At 59.9% G+C, this 22,212-nt stretch overlaps 8 protein-coding genes and 1 non-coding gene across 9 annotated transcripts; 5 read left to right on the forward strand and 4 right to left on the reverse strand.

The window, feature by feature from the left end:
- Window positions 1-2,688: 2,688 nt before the first annotated feature.
- Window positions 2,689-3,692, reverse strand: SDRG_11508 (hypothetical protein). The gene is made up of 4 exons (XM_008617550.1): window positions 3,598-3,692; window positions 3,284-3,557; window positions 3,066-3,232; window positions 2,689-3,020 (listed from the first exon to the last, which is right to left on the reverse strand). The coding sequence occupies exons 1-4, from the start codon at window positions 3,673-3,675 to the stop codon at window positions 2,751-2,753; spliced, it is 789 nt and encodes a 262-aa protein (XP_008615772.1). The 5' UTR covers window positions 3,676-3,692; the 3' UTR covers window positions 2,689-2,750.
- A 422-nt stretch (window positions 3,693-4,114) lies between these two features.
- Window positions 4,115-5,480, forward strand: SDRG_11509 (hypothetical protein). Its single transcript, XM_008617551.1, has 3 exons — window positions 4,115-4,802; window positions 4,852-5,051; window positions 5,096-5,480. The coding sequence occupies exons 1-3, from the start codon at window positions 4,158-4,160 to the stop codon at window positions 5,319-5,321; spliced, it is 1,071 nt and encodes a 356-aa protein (XP_008615773.1). The 5' UTR covers window positions 4,115-4,157; the 3' UTR covers window positions 5,322-5,480.
- A 1,191-nt stretch (window positions 5,481-6,671) lies between these two features.
- SDRG_11510 (hypothetical protein) lies at window positions 6,672-11,989 on the forward strand. Its single transcript, XM_008617552.1, has 2 exons — window positions 6,672-6,759; window positions 6,819-11,989. Exons 1-2 carry the CDS (start codon window positions 6,676-6,678, stop codon window positions 11,931-11,933), a joined length of 5,199 nt encoding a protein of 1,732 aa, XP_008615774.1. The 5' UTR covers window positions 6,672-6,675; the 3' UTR covers window positions 11,934-11,989.
- Window positions 11,967-13,245, reverse strand: SDRG_11511 (serine/threonine-protein phosphatase PP1-beta catalytic subunit). Its single transcript, XM_008617553.1, has 6 exons — window positions 13,045-13,245; window positions 12,724-12,994; window positions 12,575-12,675; window positions 12,441-12,530; window positions 12,239-12,391; window positions 11,967-12,192 (listed from the first exon to the last, which is right to left on the reverse strand). The coding sequence occupies exons 1-6, from the start codon at window positions 13,183-13,185 to the stop codon at window positions 12,034-12,036; spliced, it is 915 nt and encodes a 304-aa protein (XP_008615775.1). The 5' UTR covers window positions 13,186-13,245; the 3' UTR covers window positions 11,967-12,033.
- Window positions 13,246-14,110: 865 nt separating this feature from the next.
- On the forward strand, window positions 14,111-16,424 carry SDRG_11512 (hypothetical protein). The gene is made up of 3 exons (XM_008617554.1): window positions 14,111-14,218; window positions 14,280-14,556; window positions 14,610-16,424. The coding sequence occupies exons 1-3, from the start codon at window positions 14,127-14,129 to the stop codon at window positions 16,323-16,325; spliced, it is 2,085 nt and encodes a 694-aa protein (XP_008615776.1). The 5' UTR covers window positions 14,111-14,126; the 3' UTR covers window positions 16,326-16,424.
- An 852-nt stretch (window positions 16,425-17,276) lies between these two features.
- On the reverse strand, window positions 17,277-17,349 carry SDRG_11513. The gene has a single exon. It is a non-coding gene; the product is annotated as a tRNA-Val (tRNA).
- A 324-nt stretch (window positions 17,350-17,673) lies between these two features.
- SDRG_11514 (hypothetical protein) lies at window positions 17,674-19,443 on the forward strand. Its single transcript, XM_008617555.1, has 6 exons — window positions 17,674-18,584; window positions 18,632-18,766; window positions 18,816-18,884; window positions 18,929-19,050; window positions 19,093-19,192; window positions 19,252-19,443. Exons 1-6 carry the CDS (start codon window positions 17,706-17,708, stop codon window positions 19,402-19,404), a joined length of 1,458 nt encoding a protein of 485 aa, XP_008615777.1. The 5' UTR covers window positions 17,674-17,705; the 3' UTR covers window positions 19,405-19,443.
- SDRG_11515 (hypothetical protein) lies at window positions 19,412-21,376 on the reverse strand. The gene has a single exon (XM_008617556.1). It carries the CDS (start codon window positions 20,039-20,041, stop codon window positions 19,454-19,456), a length of 588 nt encoding a protein of 195 aa, XP_008615778.1. The 5' UTR covers window positions 20,042-21,376; the 3' UTR covers window positions 19,412-19,453.
- A 31-nt stretch (window positions 21,377-21,407) lies between these two features.
- Window positions 21,408-22,204, forward strand: SDRG_11516 (hypothetical protein). The gene is made up of 4 exons (XM_008617557.1): window positions 21,408-21,617; window positions 21,665-21,691; window positions 21,738-21,851; window positions 21,902-22,204. The coding sequence occupies exons 1-4, from the start codon at window positions 21,416-21,418 to the stop codon at window positions 22,132-22,134; spliced, it is 576 nt and encodes a 191-aa protein (XP_008615779.1). The 5' UTR covers window positions 21,408-21,415; the 3' UTR covers window positions 22,135-22,204.
- The last annotated feature ends 8 nt before the right edge of the window (window positions 22,205-22,212 follow it).

The raw sequence follows: 22,212 nt of genomic DNA on the forward strand, positions 1-22,212 counted from the left end.
TCGCCGCTGGCGCAGCGCCCGCTCCACCTAGGACAGGGATATATATGAGCTGCCGCTCGTATTCTCGTGGCATACCTGCTTCTCGGCCTCGAGAAAGACCTCGTCGCGGTTGTTGGCTTGAAACGTCGGGTGTTGTAGATCTCGACGTCGTCGTTGGTCGCTGCTGCTTGGGTCGGATCACCGACGTCGTCATGCTGCTTGCGACTTTGACGTCCTTGGTGATCCGGCTGTCGTCTTCTTCGTCGCACGCATGGTCGTTGTCGTCGCTTCCGTCGCTTCAGTCGCTGCGTTCTTCACGGTAGTCGGCGCTGGCCTGGCGGCAGCTCTTTTGGCTTGCCTTCTGATCCATCTCGAATTGAGAAGTGTGCAAACCGTTCGGACCTGCGGCCTTATAAAGATGAAGTCTGGTCGGACGCACGCCAGGTTCTCGCGTGTTGGCCTTTCTGCGCCAAGTACAGTACTGGCTTCTCCATCAGCTGCACAGCTGCACTCTACTTCGTCTCTACATTGTAAGCTTACTACTGTACTGCCTTAGTACGCTGCACCATTTTGGTCCCAGCAGCAGCTCTGGGGAGCTGTGTTGCCTGATATCCTGTCATAATGCATAGATTCGCAAATCCGTCAAATCCAATGATCCGCCAACATCGTCACGCATGTCGACGGTAGAGCTGGGCGCTCAAGCGCCGCAGCGAAGCTCCTCGATGCTGGTGCGCTGCAGTGTGATTTCATACGCTTGCATCGACGCCCACGACGCGCTCGAATGTGAGCAACTGTTGCAACTGGTTCTATCTAGGTACAGCTTTCGATTCAAAAAGCCAAGCTGGCGTCATTCCTGCATTCTCGAGCACAATGAACAACGTCTTGCATCCGGGTCTGCACATTCCCATGTAAAGCTGGGCCTCGGCCGTACGCTTTGTAGAGAACGAGCTCGCGGAGATCCCGATGCAGGGCAAGCTTGTCCTGTACGAGCGACGGCCATGCAGCAGTTCCGAGATGAACGAGCTCGGGACCTCTTCGATGCAGCTCTTGGCTTCCTTGTCTTGGCCACGGACAAAACGCCGGCCGACCGCGTGCTTGATGACCAAGACCGCCAGTCAAACTGGCACGGCACGGGTGTGGTGTGGTACGGCCGCGACGAAGGTCGTACGTTCTACGCACAGATGCAGCGTCGGCGCCATTATATGTGAAGCGCAAGTCCGAGAAGCGACCGCGCCACTTTGGTTGGTTAATCACGCATGAATGTTACTTGGTATTATGCGTGTTGATGCAAAACAGCAACGCCCACCTTGATACTATTACACAGTGAGAAGCATTGGTGCAGGTCAACGACCCAGCAAGAATGACTGACGAGTAAAGGCAGGAGTGAATATGCCAAAAGCTCGTCAGCTTACACCAAGGGTGGACCCTTGCTCCCACGCGACTCTGTGCGTTGACACACAAGAGAACACGACGCTGCTAACTAGTACGCCAATGCGTACCTGCGATCTTTGTTTCAATGACGACAACAACCCCGTACTGCACTTGACATGGAACCCATCGCTTCGCGCTGCCACGTTTTATCTTGTTTTTTGTATGTCATAAGTTAAGAGAGATAAATAAGAACGACCAATAAGATGTGCTGGTGATCGCTGAGGCTTTTTGTCTCTTGCGTCCGCTTTCAAGCAGCGACGTGTATTACACCCACTTGTACTAAGGATTGATACATTGATAGGTAGACACTTACTTGGTAAAAGGTTCCTGTTTAACGAGGTTAGCTCTGATTCTTTAGTTAGAAGCAGCGGACAACACCACTGAATAACATTATCGTTTACTAGTATGCAACTGCAGGGGCTCAAACGGGTGACATCCTCGCGCGTCCCCTCCAATCTTCTTTGTTTCGAGTTATCCAAATGCTACGCACTGCGTCGACACGCAAGGGTGGGCGACACGTCACTGGCTACACGCCGAGCTCGTCGACAAACCGCGTGCTCGTCGGCGTCTTGCCCACAATCGAGGTAAGAATCGCAAGCGGCTCTTTGGCGCCGCCGTGGCCAAAGAGCTCGTCCTACACGAGCCGGCCCGATGCGGGTCGCCACGGGTCCTCGGCAAAGCACGCGCCCCAGATCTCGGCCATTTCAAAGCCTGAAAAGCGCGCCACCTTCGTCGCCTCGTGAGCTCTGCGTTTGGCTTTGCGCAGCGCACAACGAGGTGTGTACTCGGTCATACACGTCGACGCTGAGCGGATATGACTGAGGAAGCTACGACGATCGCCAACGAGCGTGCGAGGCCCGGTGTCAACATAGAAAGACTGCTACAGTTGACGATGGCCGTGACGGCGACGGTGGCTAGCGACACGCGCCGCAGCGTTCTCGAAGCAGCTCCTGTGGGTAGACAATATGCGTAGTCGTCGCGGCGTCCGTTAGCTACGAGTTGCGTTTGGCGGCGTCTCTGGAACTACTGCCAAATGGAGGGATTGGGCCAACGATGAACACGTGCGATGCCATGGCGGTGGGGGACGCGGTCGCATCCGGACTGCAAGGTCGGCAGCGCGATCATGACGAGCGACTGCGTCAAGTTGACATGAGAAGGTTTCCGTCGTGAGCCTGCGCGGGACAGGGAAGCAAAGATGCGCCAGTTTCCTTGCTAAAAGGACCTTCCTCGAGCGCCACTCTGGCAGCTGGCATTTGTGCGCCTCTGCAAACGTCAACGCCAGAGCAAAGACAGATTCCTTTGTCATACTACGTAGTACAGTAGTACAGAGACAAGCGAGGCTATTTCGTCGTCGATCGTTGCTGGCGGCGCCGCCAATGGAAGAGGAAGCTTCGCGCGTAGCGCAGCGACCGCGACGTCATTGGTAGCGCGTCGAGTCCGCCAGCGACAAAGAGGTCCGACACCATCGTGTACGTGAGGCCCCAGAGCACAAAGTTGTTGGCTTGGCGCGGCGCCGTCGCGTCAACGACATCATTCTCCTCTTTCGGTCGCGGTAGGTAAATGCACGGAAACCCAATCGCGCTGAGAATGGTGCTTTTCTGAAGGCGGGCCTACGCTCCGTTCTTTGTCGATGCAAAAATACACGCCTCTCGTACCAGAAGCGACGGATACGTTGTGAGCCATGGAAAGATCATGTCGACGGGAATCTCGAGCGACTGGATCGGCGCAGAAGCGAGGTACGCGACGTCGACCCAGACCGCGTCGGCGACTTCGGACGGCTCGAGCGTCATCTTGAACGGCGTTTGTCCATCATGCTGAAACACTATTCGCTCGTGTTAGCGCGTCAAGTCGCTGGTGATGGAGAAGATTGTACCAAAGGAGGCGACGACGGTCGTGCCATAGTGCACGGGGCGGTCGTGGAGCTGGCCCACGAGGCGAAACCCGCGGTCGAGATCGAGGCCAATCTCTTCGCGCGTCTCGCGGATCGCGCTCTCGACGTCTGTCTCGCTCGGCTGCGTGCGGCCGCCTGGAAACGCAATGTGGCCGCTCCACGTATCGTTGGGGTTGACGCAGCGCCGGATGAAGAGGAGCTGGAGGCGCGGGTCAGGCCCAGGCGCGTGGCGGAAGAGCGCAGCGACGCTCGCTCGCTACTGCAAGCTTAGCCTCTCCGAAGAAGAGTGATGGTACCTTGCGTGACGCGAGGTGTGTCGGCGAAAGCGCCTGCAGCGTCGCTTGCAGTCGCGGGAAGAACGCCGCGACGTGCATCACGGAATGGGCATCCGGATGATTTCGTCAAGCAACCGGATTAGCTTTCCTCGCAAGCTCGCCAGGGTCTGTGTTGAAGCTGTTGATAGTCTTGGTGTAGCGGTGCCAACTGTAGCTCGCCGCTGATGACTCAGCAGTGTGGCGCCTCCGTCGTGGGGGGCTTGCACGCTGGCCGCCGTCATCGGCCGAGTTTGTCTTCTGCCTTGCATTTTGCAGGACTAGTAGCCCGCAGTCTTGGCGCGGCGTCAGCGCATCAGCTCTCGCACCATATGCCTTGTCATTTGACGCCCAAAAGACTCCATTCCGTATCGCCGATGCAGCGACATGGCCGGCGAATCGCCGGCCAGTCATCGTCGATCTCTGCGGGACGATCGCCGCCGGCGATAGAGATCGACGATGACTTGATTAGGTGCGCTTTCGCGGCCATGGGTGCTCTTTTAGAAGAAGGCACCTGAAACCGATCAAGCGCACCCACATCTCGAATGGATCGATCGAGAACCGACGAGATCGTCGACGACTTTGACGTGGCATGGGACCTCGACCTGCCAGCGCGGCCCAAGCGACAACGCAAGCGCTACATCGACGAGATCACAGAGCTGCGCGCCAAGGTTGCCGACTACTCGGAGCAGCTAGCTGCTCTGACGCAGCGCCAAGAGATCGACATCATCTGCGCGACGCCGTGGGAAAGCATCTCGCGGCGACAGGCCATCGAGCGCAGCGTCGCCGAGCAGGACAATGCGCGCTTGAAAGACGCGGTTCAAGAGCAGCTGACCATGATCGAGGCGCTGCTGCGCATCGTGCAGAAGCGGCCCAAGCTCATGGACATCTCGTACCTCGAGGATTGGAAGCTGCAGCGCTTGCCCGCCGACCCGACCGAGCGTCGTTTGAGCTTCAACGCCATGCTTGACGCCGAGTACGATCGCCTTGAGAGCGTCTTCCTGGCCCAGCGCCTGCACGACGCCACCGAGCCGTGCACCCTCACGCACGTCGGTATCGACAACGACCAGCTCGTACTGACGTGCACCATGGTGTATACGATCCCCGCCGAGATGGGTCGCGTCGCTGACGCGCTTTGGGCGACCTTTTCACAAGACAAGCTGGTGGCGCTCGAGTCAGGCGCGCTTCTGGTAACCTGCTTGGTGATGACGCCAGCGTCGTCATCTTGCGTCGTTGTAGCCGCTGCCGAGCGTCGACGAGGCCACACGCTACACCAAGCTGTTTTTGCGGTTCCCCGGTGACTTTGAACTGCACGGCAACATGGCCTGCAAGCGCTACGACGAGTCTGCTGCGCGCACCGCGTTCACGATGCGCATCGTGCTCGACGACGACGTGTACCCGTACCCACCGGAGGTCTACGTACCCCAAGAAACGGGCTGGTACTTCGCCTTGAAAGATCTCTTCTTTTGACATTCGAGATTAGGTTTGTCGTCGAGATGGTGAGCAGCAACGAGAGTCGCATCAAGTACTTTAGCCGCGGCCACGTACCGTGCAAGAGCTACCACGATGCATCCCGCAGCATAGAGACCGACGACCTCAACTTCGCGGCGCTGGCCGAGTTCGTGCTGACGAGCTACCGCAGCAACATTCGGACGCTGCAAGCAATGATCAACCGACGGCTTTTCGAGCCGCAGCCCACGAGGCTGTGATTATCTGCCTAACTTGAAGCGCTCGTATCTGTTGTACTTGCCACACAGCCATCGACGCAGACTGGGACAAAGAGATTCAGCGGGATCGCGAAGACATCGCTTCGCACCCACCTTTGCTAAAACGACACGCTGCCCAATGCAAACACAGCTTACTTGGAGCGTTCGGCAAAGGATAGAACGAGAGCTCATGCATCGACTCGAGCGACAAGGTCCTATCGTCGTCAGCCGATACGCCTTGCGAATCTCTTGGTCCTTGCGAGGGAGAGAGAATCGAGGTCATTTCCTTCGGGCCAACTTCAACATCGTGCGCTCCCGACGCCGACCAGAGCCGTCGCAATGACATTGGCGCCGACGTTGACAGCAACGAGAATGACAAGGACGACGGCAACCAAGAAGGCAGCGGCCACGAGAGCAACAATGACGTCGGCAACGAAGGAGTCGCTGACGACGATGCGAAGCCACAAGCACTGTTTGGCGGGACGGCGCCGCCATTTACCACTCGCTCGCTACTGCGAGCTTAGCCTCTCAGAAGAAACGAGATGGTACCTTGCGTGACGCGGGAAGAACGTCAGAGCCTCGCACGAGCATCCTCCCCGTAGCTGTGGCCTTGCTAACTCCATCCAAGCCACTTCAAATCGCACCACAATACTCTGCACCACGAAAACAAGATCTCAAGTCGTTCGAGAAGGAGACGAAAAGAGCGCCCGAGTTGATCACGCCGCCCAACTTCAACGTCTCGTATCTGGTTATCACGTTCGCTTGGATCAGAACTTTTGGTGCGCAATGCAGGAGCCCAAGCGCAGCGCTCCCGACGCCGACCGAAGCATGTGTCTTCTGCTCCTTCCACAGCTGCACTGAAGATTCATTTGTCGTAACTCTTTGGCCCACCGCTTCAAACTGTTGCTTGCCTCGACGAGGTAGACAAGGCTACTGCACCCTGCGGCGACGCGAGTATGGCACGACGTGTAGAAACATAGCCGACGCCAGTACCAAGCTCCCTGCTTTGTAGAGCTCAAGCTCTCGTGCATGCTGCTTTGTCCATCCAGCTGTGCTACCGGTAGTCATCGTGGGTCGTCCCGGCGAAGGATCGACCCCAAAATGCGGATTTCACGACCATCATTCAAGACCACCATTCTGCCGATTTCGGAAGTCGTTCGTGTCAATAACGGGTATTTTCCACCGCCGACGATCCTTTTTCTTTTTTCACGTTGTGGTTTTTTGTTTGTATCTCGTCTTAATGTTTTGAACACCGTGGGAAATGACGTGAATAACGTGAAGAATGCATGGATTCGATCGAAGGACCCGTTTTTGGCACGAGAGCAAGCTTAGCGAACCGCCCATTCCGCAATTTGCCATGCACGTCTTCTCGTCGCTCCTGCCGTCGTCCGAGCAGGCGACGATCGCCGCCGACGAAGTCTTCCTCCGTGGACAGCTCCATGTACGTTAGCATCTTCCTCCTCGTCATGCAGCGTCCTCATGCAGCTTCCTCGTCGGTAGAGCTTCCTCGGGCTTCTCCAAGCGAAGGACCATGGCGCTATCGCGTTCCACCACTTTCGGACGCTTCAGACGTTCTTCAAGCGCAAGTACACCTTGGAAGATCCCTCCGTGACGATCGACCTCATCCACGCGCTTGTCGACTACGTCTTTATGACCAGCCCGCGCATCGAGTTGCAGGTCAAGGCGCTCGACGCGGCCGTGCTGCTCATCAAGAAGGCGCGCAAGCAATCGCTCGCGCTCGATGGGCCGTCCAATTTGCAGCTGCAGTGGGCGACCGCGCTGCAGGTGTGGGACACGACGTTCTACGCGACGCCGGGGCCGGTCCTGCCCGTGTCCAGCACGACCCAAGGCGCGTACAAGACGGCGCTCATCAAGTACCTCTCCAAGGCGAGGAAGAGCTACCCGAGCGATGCGACCCTCTGGACGTTCGTCGCGCCACGTCTGGTCGAGACAGAGACCGAAGGCAGTCTCAAGGCCGCGGCCACGCTCTCGTTGCTCTGGAGTCCGTCCATGGAGGCCACGCCGCTCCTGTCGCAATGGGTCGCGGTCTGGGCGCGCATCAACACGCTGCAGGAGTGGGACCTGCACTGGCTGCGCCTCTTCTCACGCGTGGCCAAGCATGAGCACGCGCGCGGGACGCTCGACGCAGCGGCATGGGCCCCGCATTTGCCCTTCCTCTTTGCCAAGATCCAGCACTGTCTCTCGCTGCCGTCCGACATGGGGCCGTCCCCCGCGCGCAACAAGTGGCCCAAGACCCTATCGGGGCTCCACGGCGAGAAGCATGCGCTCTACTACGCGTCCAAGCTCGTCGTGTACCTTCTCTCGTCCGCATCAGAGGCGCAGAGCATGCTCCTCCAGCTGCTCCACCTCCTCGAGCCTTTCTTCCATCCGTCGAGCGCCAACAACGCTGCCAACGGCATCTCGGACCTTATGTACTACACGAGCGCGTTCCTCTGCCTCCGGTCCGGCCACGACCGCGCCGAGGGCCGTCCGACGGTCGAGGCGTCGCCGCTCGTGGTCGCGCTCATCGACCTCGCATTTCTCGGGATCTACGCCAAGAGCCAGTCCGTCTCGTCCAAGTCGAGCTTCACGCTGCGCAACATTCTGTGTCTCTCGCGGACGCACGCACCCCGCATTGTCGAGACGCTGCTTCGCGGGTTGGACCCGTCGGCCGTGAGCCAGACGCACCAAGCACCGAGCGCGATCTCGGCGCTGACGATCTGCGGTCCCGCACTGCTCCGTGGCGATCTCCAATGGGCACCCAACGTGCTGCCGTCGATTCTGCACTTGACGCTGCCCGGCATCGACCCGAACGACGACACCAAGACGAGCCGGACGCTGCAGCTCTATGCGACGTGGCTCATGTACCTTCCGCTGGCCAACGACACGAGTCGGCCGCTGACGCCGCGGTCGCCGCTTTCGATCGAGTGGCTGAGTGCACTCGACCAGCGGCTGTTTGCGTCGGTGACGCTGTCGTCGGACGTCGACACTGCGCTGTGGGCGACGGGGGATGCCCTCGAAGCGTGGGTGCTCCAGCTTCTCGACCGGCTCTTTGTGCTCTTCAAGCAGCAGGAAAAGCCCGACGTGGCCAAAGACTCGAACGAAGACAAGTTCCAGATCGGCGCGCACCTGCAGCACGTTGCGACGCTTCTCTTTGCCCAGCTCTCGCCGTCGATGTACACGCTGGCGCTGCGCCGCGTTGCCGACTTTGTCGCCGCCACGTACATCCCGACGGCCGGCAAGCTCGTCGCGGGCTTCCTCGCGGCCGTGGTGGCGCCCCACCCGAACCAGTCGTTGCCGCAGCTTTTGGTGCCGGCCATGGACCGCGTGCTCGGTGGCGCGTTGACGGAAAGCGAGCTCGCGTGGCAGCTGCGACTCGTCGACGGCTGCGTCAAGAGCACTGTGGGCACGGCGCTTTTGCCGTTCCATAGCAAGCTCAAGGCGGTCGTGTCGGCGTCCGGTGTCCACGAGAGCCCCAAGATCGTCAAGCTCGGCTGCAAGATCTTGCGCCACGTGCTCGCACGCCTCACCAGTGTGTACCAGCCCGACTATGGCCGCGCGCTGCCCCCGATGGCCTCTGCGATCGCCGAGACCAGCTCTACGAGCCAGTTTCTCGGTGTGAGCTTGTCCTGGGGTGCGCTCGAACCCGTGTGGCATGAACCCAGCACGGACGAGCTCGGTATGGCGGCCGACTGGCTTGCGACCTTTGCGCTCGTCGAGTCGACGCTCACGGCAACATCGGCGTCGAGCACCTGGCGCACGCGCCTGCGTCACATTCTGCACGCGGTTCGCGGTGCCAAGCCGCTGCTGTTGGACCCGGTGGCGTCGACAAATTTGCCGATCGATGCGCTTCCGAGCGTCTTGCAGACCCAAAAGCGACTGGAAGCTGTGCTCTCGGCGCACCCGGACGTGCTGACATCGCTCTTGACGCTGCGCGCGCGCGTCGCTGCGGTCATGCGCGACGTGGTCGGCGTGTGGTACGACTCGACCGACCTCGTCGCGTCCAAGTGTCTTCGCTACGCACTGCGCGTCATGACGTTGATTTTGCACCCGCGTGACGCGGCGCACGTGGCCAACGTGCGCATGTACTCCAAGTGGCGCAAGCTCTCGAGCGGCGACACGGCGTCCAAGGCGATGACGCAGCGCGTGCTCACGAGCGCGTCATCGATTCCGCTCTTGCCGCGTCGATTGATGCAAGAACGGCTGAGTATTTTGCTCGCCGAGCACTACGACGACCGCAGCTTTGCGTACACGCGCTTTGTGCGGACGCACCCAACGCTTGTCGGCGACCCGACAGTCGCATCCGGTTTGCTCGATGCCGTCGCGCACCTCGCCGTGCACCCGCTGGCGAAGACGCGCAAGGCCGCGCAGAGTGCGCTCGATAAGGTCGCTTCGCGCTATTCGCAATGGCACGCGGCGCAGCTCCCGCTGTGGGCGTCGACGCTCACGGACGAGGCGACGTCGCATCACGTGATCACGGGCGTGCTGCATCTGCTGCAGCTCCAACGGTCGCTGCACGTCATCTGGAAGGACTGGACGCTCGCGGAATCCCTCCTGGGCACGCTCTGCCGCGCGGCCGACGTCAAGCAGCGCACGGCCGAAGACGAAATGAAGACAAGTGCACGCGTCCTCAAGACATTTCTGCAGCTGCTCGCGAGTGTCCGTGACGCCGACGGTATTCCGCCGGTCGCATCGCTTATGGCGCTCGAGGCCGACATGCAAGGCCACTGGCGGTTCCAGCTCATGCATTTGGCGAGCATTCTTCCGTGGCTGCGCGCCGACCGACCCGTCCCGACTGCGATCTGGGGCCTCATTCTGCGCCGCGTGGTCTCGGACGTGCCGCAGGTCGTGACGTTTGCGCGCCTTCTGCTCTCGCGCGCACTCAAGGTCCACCAAGCGAATGGTACCGAGGCACTGCCGACGGACGTGCTTGAGACGCTCTTTGCGACGACAACACTCTCGGCGCTCACTCGCGACTTGGTGTTGGACCACAAGACGGCGCAGCGGTCGGCCGACGGACAAAGCGCGGACGCGTCGCCGGCGCGCTGGTCGCTCGGCGTCCACGAACTGGTCGCACTGGTCGAGAACGAAGCGGCGCCGCATCCACTGCGGGCGTTTGGGCCGCAAGCCACTGAGCACATTTCGCCGCTCCACGTGCTATTTGTCACGCGCCTCGCAGTCGAAGCCTCGGGAACCATCGATGTGTTTGGTCGCTGGCAGCCGCTGCTCGCGAACCTCGCGGCGTGCGACACGGACGAGCGCCGCGCGTCGCTCTCGACGCTTGGTTCGATCCTTGTCGGCCTCGCCCCGGAAAATGCTGCGTCGCTCTTCCAAGCGGTGTTGCCCAAGCTCAGCGTCCCGTACGCGCACGACTGGTACGACGTCGTGCTGCTCTACTTGCGTCGTCGGCACGATGTGGCGCTGCTCGAGTACATTGTGAATGAGACCGAGACAGCGCTGGCGGCCGCGGACGCTGTTGACGCCACGGGTCAAGTGCGCTGGCTTGTGCTCTCGCAGCCCGTCGCGATCCACCTCGTGTACGAAGCGCCGAATGCTGTCTTGTCGCAACGTCTCGTCGATGTTGCGACCAAGGCGCTCGACCACCCGTACGCCTTTGTCCGCGAGCAAGTTGCAGCGCTGCTCTACATCTTTACGAACGCCACCGACGTGACGCTGCCGTTTGCAGCGTGCCAGCGTGGGATCGTCTATGACACGCCGACGGGCGCCGTCCATGACAAGGAGCTCTCGCTGCGCAAAACCGTGCTCTCGTGGCTTGCGGCGTTCGTCTCGCGAGGCGACTCGCCGCAGTTTGAGGTGCTTCTCCTGCTCTTTCCGATTGCGTTCGACACGCAAGCGTTTCCGGACGCGGACGTGGCGCGGTCGGCGCGCATCGTTGTCGAGGCCATCGCGACCAAGCTCCGGCTCTTCTCGAGCACGCAAGTTAGCGAGCAGCTCATCACGTGCTTGGCCTCGGCGCTGGCGTCGCCCCAGTGGCGCACGCGTGGCGCCGTCTTGCGCTTCCTCACCGTCTTCAACTTTCACCACGGTCTCTTGAGCAGCGCCAAGCCGCACATTGAAGCGCTCCTCCTCTCGCGACTCGAAGACGACGTCCGCGACGTCCAAGATATGGCGCAGTTTTCGCTCCGCGGGTTTGTCCGGACGCTCTCCCAGGCACGCGTCGCCGAGCTTGCGACTGCGTTTCTTACTGAGACGTCGGCGGCGCGGCTCCAGCGGGCCAAGCGCGAGAAGCAGCTCAAGCGCCTCCGCCTCATCCTCCGCGTGAAGAAGGAAGGCATGGACTTGGAGGCCGCGGCGACGCAGCTGGCGGCGCTCGAGGCGACCAGCGTCAACGTTGGTCCGACCGTGCGCGGCTGCTTTGGCATCGGCGCCATCGTGCTCGCGTATCCGTACTCGGTGCCAGTGTTTGTACCGGCGATCTTGGAAGAGCTGGCGCTGCATGTCCACGAGGCGGCGGTCACGGACGTGGTCAAGGCCGTCTTGCTCGAGTTCAAACGGACGCACCAGGACAGCTGGCACGAGGACAAGGCGGTGTTCACGCGGTCGCAGCTCGAAGCGATCGAAGAGCTGTTGATCTCGCCGCACTATTATACCTAGTTGATTCTTCTCCTCTTTCTATAAACCAACTCGACTAGTTGCATGTTGTCGTAGTATAGTGTCATTATGGCAGTAGACCAAGAGGACAGTACTAGTCGGCTTAGCCGTCCTGGGAACAGAGGACCTTGAACGAGCACGTCATGTTGGTGTCGACGACGAGCATGCCGCCGGCGTTGTCAAACTCGTTGCAGTAGTTGGGCGCCGAGAAGATCGTCACGAGCTTGCGACCAGCAAAGAATTCGTAGCCGTCCGAGACCACCTGGCATAGGATTACATCAGATGACGTTCCAGATCCATCTGGAAACCTGGTGCGCGCGGCAAACCAGATCCAAGTCGTGCGTGTCGAGGAACTGCTCGACGACGTCGGCGCCAAAGATGTACGAGACGCCGCGGTCGCTCTCAGTCCAGCCGTGGCTGTCGGCGTCCGGGTCGGCCCACAACAAGTCGCAGAGCAGTCCCTATCATGCAGGTTCCTCTAGCTGAAGGAGGCTTGTAGAGCGAGCGTACTTCGTCCGGCACGTCGGTGGGCCGGCGAATGTTCTTGATTTGGTCCATCTTGTACAGATCGGGCGAGAGGCCACCGTGCATGCAGAAGATCTAGCTCCGTGAGAACGACGACGCTCCGACACGCTACGACGGACCTTGTCGCCGACGATGGCCGCGACCGGCATGCAGTTGAAGCAGTCGGCGAACGTGCGCCACAGCTTGACGTTGTACCGGCGCTTGCATTCGTCGTAAAAGCCTACGTTGTTGACAATCAGAACGGAGAGCCGTGCGAGGAGGCGACGACCGTAGATGCGGTTGATGGACGCGCACTCGTGGTTGCCGCGCAGGAGACTCATGCGCGTCGGAAACTTGATCTTGTAGGCGAAGAGGAGGCAGATGGTCTCGATGCTCTGCATGGCGCGGTCGACGTAGTCGCCCAGGAAGAGGTAGTTCTTTTGCTCCGGAAAGCCGCCGATCTCAAAGAGCCGCAGCAAGTCCGAGTACTGGCCGTGCGTGTCGCCGCAAATGTTCATGGGCACGTTGAGCTCGAGCAGCATCGGCTGCGCGAGGAAAATCTACGTGGCATCGTCAGCCTTCTTTGGGAAGGACGAGGGAGAGAGCGTACACCGCGGCAGTGCTTGCAGAGCGCATTGATCTCTTCGATGTCGAGGTCCGTCACCTCAGTCTGCACCGGCTTGTCGCGCACCACGAGGAGCTTGGTGATGATCTTGTCGACCCATTCGAGGTTGCCTGCATCCATCGCCATGTACGACGCAAAGTGGTGTCACCAAAACGCTCGCCCTTGGAAACCCCCGTGAAACAACCCTCAGAAAAGACGCTGTGCGCCTTGTCCTGTCAGCGCTCGCCGCTGCAGCCTCTCCTGGCAGCCCAGGCAGCCGTCGCGCGGCTCTTCATGCTCTGCCAGGACCGCAATGGTGTCGTCATGACCACCGGCTCATTTCGAAGCTCCAACCAACACGCGCCTCTCGATCGCAGCCGGCGACCAGGCGAGTCTCGATGGATCCAACACCAAATCTTGGGTTTGTTTGACGCAACATGCAGTCACGCACGGTCCTCCTCGCACGAAGCAGCTGTCGCCATCAGCAACAGCATTGGTGATGAAGGATAACATCAGCGTAATCGGCGCGAGGCTGTCCACGTTAGCAATGCCTTACGCCGTCTGCACCTGCTTGCGTCGACTTTGACCGTGCCACGGCTTGCGGCATTGGCGCGGATCAGGCGCCGCGTTCGTCGACCGTAGCTGCGACGGGTCGCAGTGCCCGCCACAAGCTTCGCCTCGGACTGTGCGCTGCTGTAATGCCACATCCTTCCGCCTCGCTTCGCCCATGCTTCGACCATGCTTCGCCCATCGTCGCCGCGCGTAGGCCTCGCCTCGCCAACGCGCATGGCTCTGGTCCGCCTCGCCATGGCCTTGGTCGTGGCGGTGTTGCGCTGTTGATGCATCGCCGCTTGTCTCTGAGACGCGCCGGGGTCGACTCGACGTCGAGTCAACAGGTTCGCTTAAGTGCGGTGGAAAAGATCCCAGCGGACGCGGCTGACGTCAACGGGTGCATCGCGCATTGTATTGCATACAAACCGCAAGGTAATTTAATACAAAACGTGAGAGAAGGTGGGACTTGAGGTTTGTATGGGGTTTTATAGGGATGGCAAGAGGCGTCATTTTGCGATTTCTGGAAAGTCCGAAGGATGGCGAAGGGAAGAGCGCTGTCGGTCGACGACCTCACGCTGCAGATCTCAGCGCTATGCTTGCTCCTGATGATGTCGATGGATGCGATCAAGTACGTACCTGGCGGCGCCGTGGTATATATGGCATGGAAGGCTCATGGTCATGTGCTCTAGCCCCGTGAAGGCGGTTTGCTCGTTTCTTGGCATTGACCCGTACACGATCGGGTGGCTCAATCTGCTCGTGCTCCTCGGTGTGCTCTACTACAACCTCTCGGACGTGCTCTACTTTTGCATCCGCATCTTCCTCAACAGCGTGCTCTCGATCTTCTTCAAGAGCATTGAAATCGTCGGGAAGGACAACATCCCGATGGACGGCCCCGTCATTTTCACGGGCAACCACGCCAACCAGTTTGTCGATGGCATGATTGTCATGATGAACTGCTACCGCAAGGTACTCCTCGACGATGCATGTCATGCCTTGTGCTCATTGCTCGGTGCACCTAGGTGGGGTTTCTTGTAGCGGAAAAGTCCATGCACCGCCCGGTCATTGGAGACTTTAGCCGTGCGATGGGCTGCATTCCCGTCGTGCGCCCGCAAGATGCAGTCTTGAAGGGCCCGGGGAAGGCTTGCATGCAAGCCTCGGATGACGACTCAGAGTTTATCCTCGTGGGCGAGAACACGACGTTCTTGACGTCGCTCGCGCGCGGCGACCAAGTCCGCTACGACGGCAAGACGGTCATGGAGTCGGGCGAGCCCGTCAAGGTCGAGAAGGTCCTCGACGACACGCACGTTGTGCTTTCGGGTCACGTCAAGAACCACGACGGCGACGTCATCTACGACTTTTCGGCGTACGGTATCTTCAAAAAGGTCGACCAGTCGCACACGTTTGGCGATGTGTACACGGCGCTCAAGCGCGGCAACTGCGTCGGCATCTTCCCCGAAGGCGGCTCGCACGACCGCACCGACCTCCTTCCGCTCAAGGCCGGCGTCGCGCTCATGGCGTTTGGCGTCAAGGACACGTACCACATCAACGTGCCGGTGGTGCCCGTGGGCCTCAACTACTTTCGCGGTCACCGCTTCCGCGGCCGCGTCGTCATTGAGTTTGGCGAGCCGATCTCCGTCACGAACGACGACATGGACGTATACAAGACGGACAAGCGCACGGCGTGCAACGCATTTCTGCACAAGGTGGAGGAAGGCATGCGCAGCGTGATTGTGACAGCGCCCGACTACACGGTGCTCCAGCTCATCTACACGGCGCGCCGCTTGTACCAGCCGTCGGGCATCAAGCTCTCGCCCAAGGAGACGCAGGACCTCAACCGCCGGTTTGCCGAAGCATACAAGATTCTGAGCGAGCTCCCGGACGCGCAAGACGAAATGAACGCGCTCCGGGCCAAGCTCGAAGAGTACCGGAAGAGCCTGAGCCTCATGGGCCTCACGGACCACCAGGTGCCGTACATTGCGTGGTGGAGCATCCACGATGTGATTTCGTCAGCGGTCTACGGCGTGTGCATCTTTGCGCTCGCGTCGATCCCGTCGTTTGTGCTCAATGCGCCGGTGGGGCTCATGGCCCGCCACGTCGCCCGCGCCGAGCAGACCAAGGCGCTGGCCGGCTCGACGGTCAAGATTGCCGCCCGCGACGTTGTCTTGAGCAAGAAGATTGCATTTTCGATCGTCGCCGTGCCCGTGCTATGGATCTCGTACATGGTTCTGGCCATGCTCTTCACCAACTGGAAGTGGTCGAGCATCTTCCTGCTCACGGCGTCGTTCCCGCTCTTCTCGTACTTTGGCGTGCGCTCGGTCGAGGCCGGCATCATTGAGCTCAAGACGCTCCGCCCGCTCTTTTACCGGCTCCAGCCCAAGTACCGCAAGATCCAAGACGAGCTGCCGCAGCGCCGCGCGCGCCTCCAGATGGACGTGCGCCTCTTTGTGCGCAAGTACGCGCCGGTGCTTGGCCCGCTCGCGCAGTCGGCGCCGATGGACTGGTCGGCGTACATGCACTCGGTGGCCAAGACGGAAGACAAGACGACCTCGGAAGACGACAAGGAACGCCGCAACACGATCACAAAGAAGCACGATCTGAGCTTTCTCAAGCGCGAGAAGACGCCGTCGATGATCAACCTCCGGGCGATGGAGTCGGAGGGCAATGTCTCGGCACCGACGTCGCCAACGACGGCCGACGAGGAAGTCGACTCGCTCGACGACAAGAAGACGGTCTAGTGCGTACATGTTGGCGCCGTATTCTTATAATCTGCATGTGAATATTGCTGTAGTCTACGAAAATAGTTGTGGTTTGTCGCTGGCTAATACGGTCGCTCGCTAGTCCTTGGAGAGTTGGGCTCCGATACATTTCTATCACAGTACTACTTGATGGTCAAGCTCGAACTATGAGCTCAGGATGCAACCGAGCAGCAAGTGACGTCCGTGCCTGCTTCTTGCTCACTCCATGCGTCGAGAATGACCTCGTATGGACGGCTACGCAACACGGCTCATGGCTCGGCTCGCTGGACCAAGGTACCGGTGCAAGTTTTTATCTGTAGTGTGCCAACTCGGCAGAGTGCCGACTCGATAGATGTACTGTTGGCTCAGTACATCCCTCGTTCACGAAGGCAGACAAGTTGCAACTACATATAGTAGGTCAGGATGCCGCATGAAATCTCATTTGACTTTTGTGTCAAGGTCCCGAGACGTCGTCGACCCCGCAACGCACGCCCAGCAACGCCATCATCCTCGAGACGCTGGAGCCAAGGACGAGATGCTGGGCGACAGCATCTCGGATGACAGATGAGCGGTCTTTTGCTCTTTTCGCTTCCATTTTCGATTCGCGAGAAGACGGTCAATCGGCACCGATGGAATCGATTGAAATCCTCTCGCGAGCGCTGTTCAAAGGTGATTTGACGCCGACGCGGTTCGTGTCCCTCTCTGCTTTGCGTGGGACGCCCGACGTTGTCCCTCCGATCCATTTCATGGTTGCGTAAGACAGGTAAGACGGCAGTTCATATTTCCCTTGGTCAAGCCGAGCTGCCAAGGTTTTGCACTACCACAAGCCAGCGAAAAAACAGGCTCAGAGACGATGGAAGCGCTGCATACTGGTACTAGTCGGCGACCGCACAGCCCCCAAAAAAAATGGGAATTCCACAAACCATTTCAAATGCATCGCCAATAAAAGTGTGGTCTTACCCGGACTTGAACCGGGGACCTTCTCCACGTCAAGGAGACGTGATGACCGCTACACTATAAGACCGCTCATGCAATTGGTCTCTAGTGTAAATATATATACAAAACAAATACAACCCAAGTCGATATATTGCGAACGAGTATTACGATAACTTGTCCAGTAGGTACAACCTCCAGCAGCAGTTGACGCTTCGACACTGTGTGCGGCTCGGTTACTGGAACAAGAGCACTGGCGCCGTGGAGGAGCCACTCTGGGGCAACTCCCTCGTTGCAATGCCCACCTGAATGTTTTCAGCTTTTTTAGAGCGCTTGAAATATTACGTCGTGTTAATTAACAGCCCATAGACGCCGCCAGGCAAGTCGGACGGCGCCGTTTTATTGGCCCCCTCCCGCATTGAGCTTGGCCGCACTTTTCTCATCACCATGGACGAGGTGCACGTGACGTTCAAGTTCATGCACGAGGAGACGATGGGGCTCACGACGCCGTTGGTGACGACGGTCCTCGCGCTCAAGGAGGAGATCGCTGCGTCTACGCAGCGCCCCGTCGCGGCCCAGCGCCTCATCTACAAGGGAAAGCTCCTGCACGACGAGATGAGCCTCGCCGCGTACCACTTTGTCGACGGCGACACGATCCACGTCGTGACGGCGCCGCCGCCGGCCGCTGCACCGAGCCCTCACGCCTCCAGCCCGCCTAGCCCGACGCCGTCGCCGTCGGACGGGGACGAAGAAGCCAGCGAAAACGTCGGTCGCGAGCGCCCACCGTACGTATCGATGCACTTTATCCAGCTACCGCTCTCGCCGCAGCCCGCGCCCGCGCCCTCGCCTCCGGACGACGCCGCCCTCTTGCACCAAGCGCAGCAGTGGCGCGAAGAGACGGCGCGCTTGCCGCGCCCGGCATTGCACCCGACGCCCTCGTCCCACGCTGCATTCGTCGAGAGCGCGATCGAGCTCGGCGAAACGCTTTCGCACGTCTCGGCGCAGCTGCAGCGCCTCGCATGGGTCGTCAACCAAACGCCCGACGACGTCGAATCGGCGCGGCAAATGGCCTACTTGGCGTCGCTCCTTGAGGCCATGGGCCCGTACGCGCGGCGCTTGCACACGAGTTTGGCGCAACCGCCGGCGCCGGCCAACAGCGACCAGCCGTCGACGTCGCGCCTCATGGGCAACCTCCTGCGCGTGCTCGGCGGTCTCGACACCACGCGCGATAATCCGAACGACGCGTTCTCGCAGTTGCTTCTGATGCTGCAAGGCGTTCCGTGGTCGCTCACGGCCGAGCACCCGGCACAGGACGTGGCCAACGTCGTACGTCTTCCCACCCGTCATTCCGGAGACGTAGCCTTGTCTTGTAGATTTGGCAACTGTCGCTGCCCGACGTGACGACAGCCGAGATGCCGTCGCTGTGGCGGCCGACATCGGTGCAAGCCGCGCTCCAGCGCACGCTCGACGAGGTCCTCGGCCTTGGGCGCGTCAACGCCACGACCAATGTACGCTCCGCGACACTGCCCTGTCGACCATCGCTCCTCCTTGCACTAGGCCAACGAAGTCGACCGGCGCCTCGATCTATGGGCACGCGCGACCGCCGCCGAGTACGAAGGCTGGCTCGTACGACCTTTTGCGCTTGGACGATGCCACAATCGACGCTGTAGGACGCAGTGATCGACGCGCCAGACGCGACGAGCCGACACTGGAACGGCGCCCACGTCCTCTTATGGCGCCGGGTCGCGTCGACCGTCGTGCACGGCACGCCCATGGACGACACCGCGTTTCGGTAGTCGGCTACCTCATTCGAGACGTCTCATGCTGTAGCTAGTGACCTCGCACTGCCCTTTCTCTCGACGCTTGTCTGGGTGCTCGCGACGTACGCGCCGCACTTGCGCGCGCCGGTGGTTGTTGGCCGCCTTATTGACGGAGTACGCTTGCTATAAGATCTCTACCGTGTAAAAGGAAGGTTGCAATGTGCTTGCTGTAGGCGCTGGACCGCGCGGTCGCCAGTGGCGTGATCGCAGCGCCGATGCTGCCGTTCCTGCAGCAACGAGCTCGGACGTACACGAACGCACTCCTCCACCTCGTCGTGGCCCACACAGCCACCGTGGTGCTGGGCGACGGCCCGCCCGCCGCCTAGAACTGCAGTGTCTCGCAATGGCATGTATTGTATGGTTCATTTTCTGTGCTTATGCCCGCTTGTGGAAGGCGGCGAGGTTGACTTGGACTTGACGCTGGACGCGCTCGTGCATCTCGCGGCGGTACCCGAGCGGGAGGAGGATCTCGAGCACGACAAAGAGCGGGGCGGTGATGAGCGCTTGGTCGAGGCTGTCAAAGAGGGCCGGCGCGCGGCGCTCAAACACGCCGTGCCCGATGAACTGGAGGATCCAGGCGCCAATGTGAATGCCAGCGAGGAGGCGCCACGGCGTCTCGCCATACAGCGCTACATGCGCCTGCGTCCACGCCGTCGTCAGCGCATGCAGCAGGACAATCGCGATGGACGCGCCCGAGCCCGCGATCGGGTCGAGCGTCACATACCACAGCACGTAGACGACCATAGCGACAAGCCCAATGTCGAACGTCACGTACTCGGCGAGGCCGTACGGCGCTAAGAACGCATTGTCGGCGAACTGCGGCGCGCAGCTCCCGAGCGCGAGGCCTGTGATGAGGAGCGGCCAAATGCACACGAGGTGGATGTAAACGTTGATCGGGTTGGCATGGTACGAGAGGTAGAACGTCACTTGCTTCTCGAGGTTGAACTTGTCGGCAAGCGTCATGCTGCTGCTGCGTGCGGTAGCTGGCGTCTTGGGCTCTGAGGCTCAGTCGATGACCAGCGCTTCAAGAAGCTCGCAAATGGTTGAAGCCCTACCCCTTCGTGTGGGAAATGTGATTGCCATCTTGCTCTCTCTCTTCGCACAAGCAGGTCGAAGCACGGTGCGGGAGCATGAGCCTGAGAGTACGAGAGTATGAGAGCGTGGGAATGATCGGGTCCTGCGATAGAGTGCATGGCGACGCGCGAGGCAGCACCGCCTTGCGGTCGATGGGTGCGTGATTTGCACGTGAGAAATCGAAACCGATTTTCACGTGAGAAACACGCAGAGTGCTGGTCGTTGGATCTGGTCGCACAAGATGGGACAGCGATACGAGTACGTGGCACTTGGGCTGCGTCGTTAATGAGGCGAGAAGCTTCCACGAGCGTCAACTCGGAAGTCTAGTCGGTCGTTCGACTACCTGGCGATGGGACCGCGGAAGCAGTTTGCGACGAACGTATCAGATGGCGGTTCACAGCATCGTGCTTGATGAGGAAGATACTTGCATTTCCAAACCAAAGCTGGCTTCGTCAAAGCTACCGATGCCTCTACCAACCCGGTAATACTGCAACAGTACCCGGTACGTAAATCATCATCACGGAACAGGCTTGGACCGTTCTTGGCGCAGCTAGACGTCGTGCGCCAAGGTGTGCAGCTACACCCTGCAAGGATGTATGATGAGATCGATAACATCACACAAGTGACGTGGGGTGGCTTGTGGTGGTGCTGAATGTCTCGATGCGGGCAGCTCCTTCCTCGTGCCCTGGTCACCCACGGACTAGCACGCGACGTTCGTCGAATTGTGACGACACCAACGACGACTCGCATGACCATGCACGAGATCGCTTGCAATGATGACTTGGTTGCTCGTGGTGCAACTGATGAAGCGGGGACTGTACCTCTGCACTCGCAGCCGAGCAAAGCAAGACAGTGGCGGCCGACATGGAAGTGGCGGCGGACGCGCGAGGAGCCTCACGGGCCGTGACAAAGATAGCTCGTTCCCAGAGCTCGCTACTGCATTGAGCAGCAGCTCTTCTTCGTGATACCACGTCCAAATTCCTTGTGCTGAGCACGGTGGCACGCGCAAAGAGGCGGCCATGGAATAGAATGGATGGCAGCCAAGTGATCGGAGTAATACCGGTAGCCGTGCGCCAGTCGTCCGCCGGACCGATCGAGCATCGCAAACTTCGTGCACCCATGCGCCATGGTGGTGCGTGGAACACCACGTTTCCGAACGTGGCGTGGAACGTCGCGGCGTGTCGCGACGTTGGCAACCGGTACCGGTAATCCCACCGATCTGCCATTTTTAACCCGATTTTAATTATGGTAAGTATGGCAAACATGTATCCGACAGCTGGTGGATTTATCCGGACAAGCTCTGCTCCAATCATACATCCGACCATGGCCGAGCAGCACCTCGCCAACGTCACGAGCGCGCTCGGCGCGATCGAAGAGTACCTCGCGCCGCTGACCAAGGCGTCGGTCGATGAGCTCACGAAAAACGCGGCGCCAATCGAGAAGGCCAAGCTCCAGGTCGGCCTCGGTACGCTACTACCTTGTCTCCATCACGCTCATGGCTCTTCCTCGTAGCCTACTCGGTGAATGCGCTGCTCTACAGTAGGCGCCTATCCTGCATGCATGGCCCAAGCTCATTGATGTATAGTCTTGCTCAAGACGCAAGGCGCGTCGTCCAAGGACCTGCGCCAGACCCAAGTCAAGCAAGAGCTGGACCGCGTCAAGGGCTTTGTCCAGAAGATCAAGTACTCGGAAGAGATGGGTGTGTACTTCGTCTTCTCGCCGCCTTGCATAACGAGCATGCACCTGTAGCCAAGGGCCCGCAGGTCAAGGTCGACGCCGAGGCCGCGGGGCGCTTCATCAACCACGCGCTGTCGTCCGACCAGGTGTACGTCAAGGCGTTGAACGAGCGCAAGGCGGAGGAGAAGACCGACGTCGAGGAGACCAAGACGGAAGAAAAGGCGTCCAAGGCGTCCAAGAAGACCAAGAAGGCGCCGACGACGAGTACCTCGGCCAAGCCGGCCAAGAAGCAGCGCAAGCACTAATCTCATGTAATTATAATGGCTCTGTACATCGTCTACGAGGCGGTCAGTCGCTGAGACACAAACTCACGGGAACTTCTG

Source organism: Saprolegnia diclina (assembly GCF_000281045.1).
Source record: "Saprolegnia diclina VS20 unplaced genomic scaffold supercont1.42, whole genome shotgun sequence".
Taxonomy (NCBI): domain Eukaryota; phylum Oomycota; class Saprolegniomycetes; order Saprolegniales; family Saprolegniaceae; genus Saprolegnia; species Saprolegnia diclina.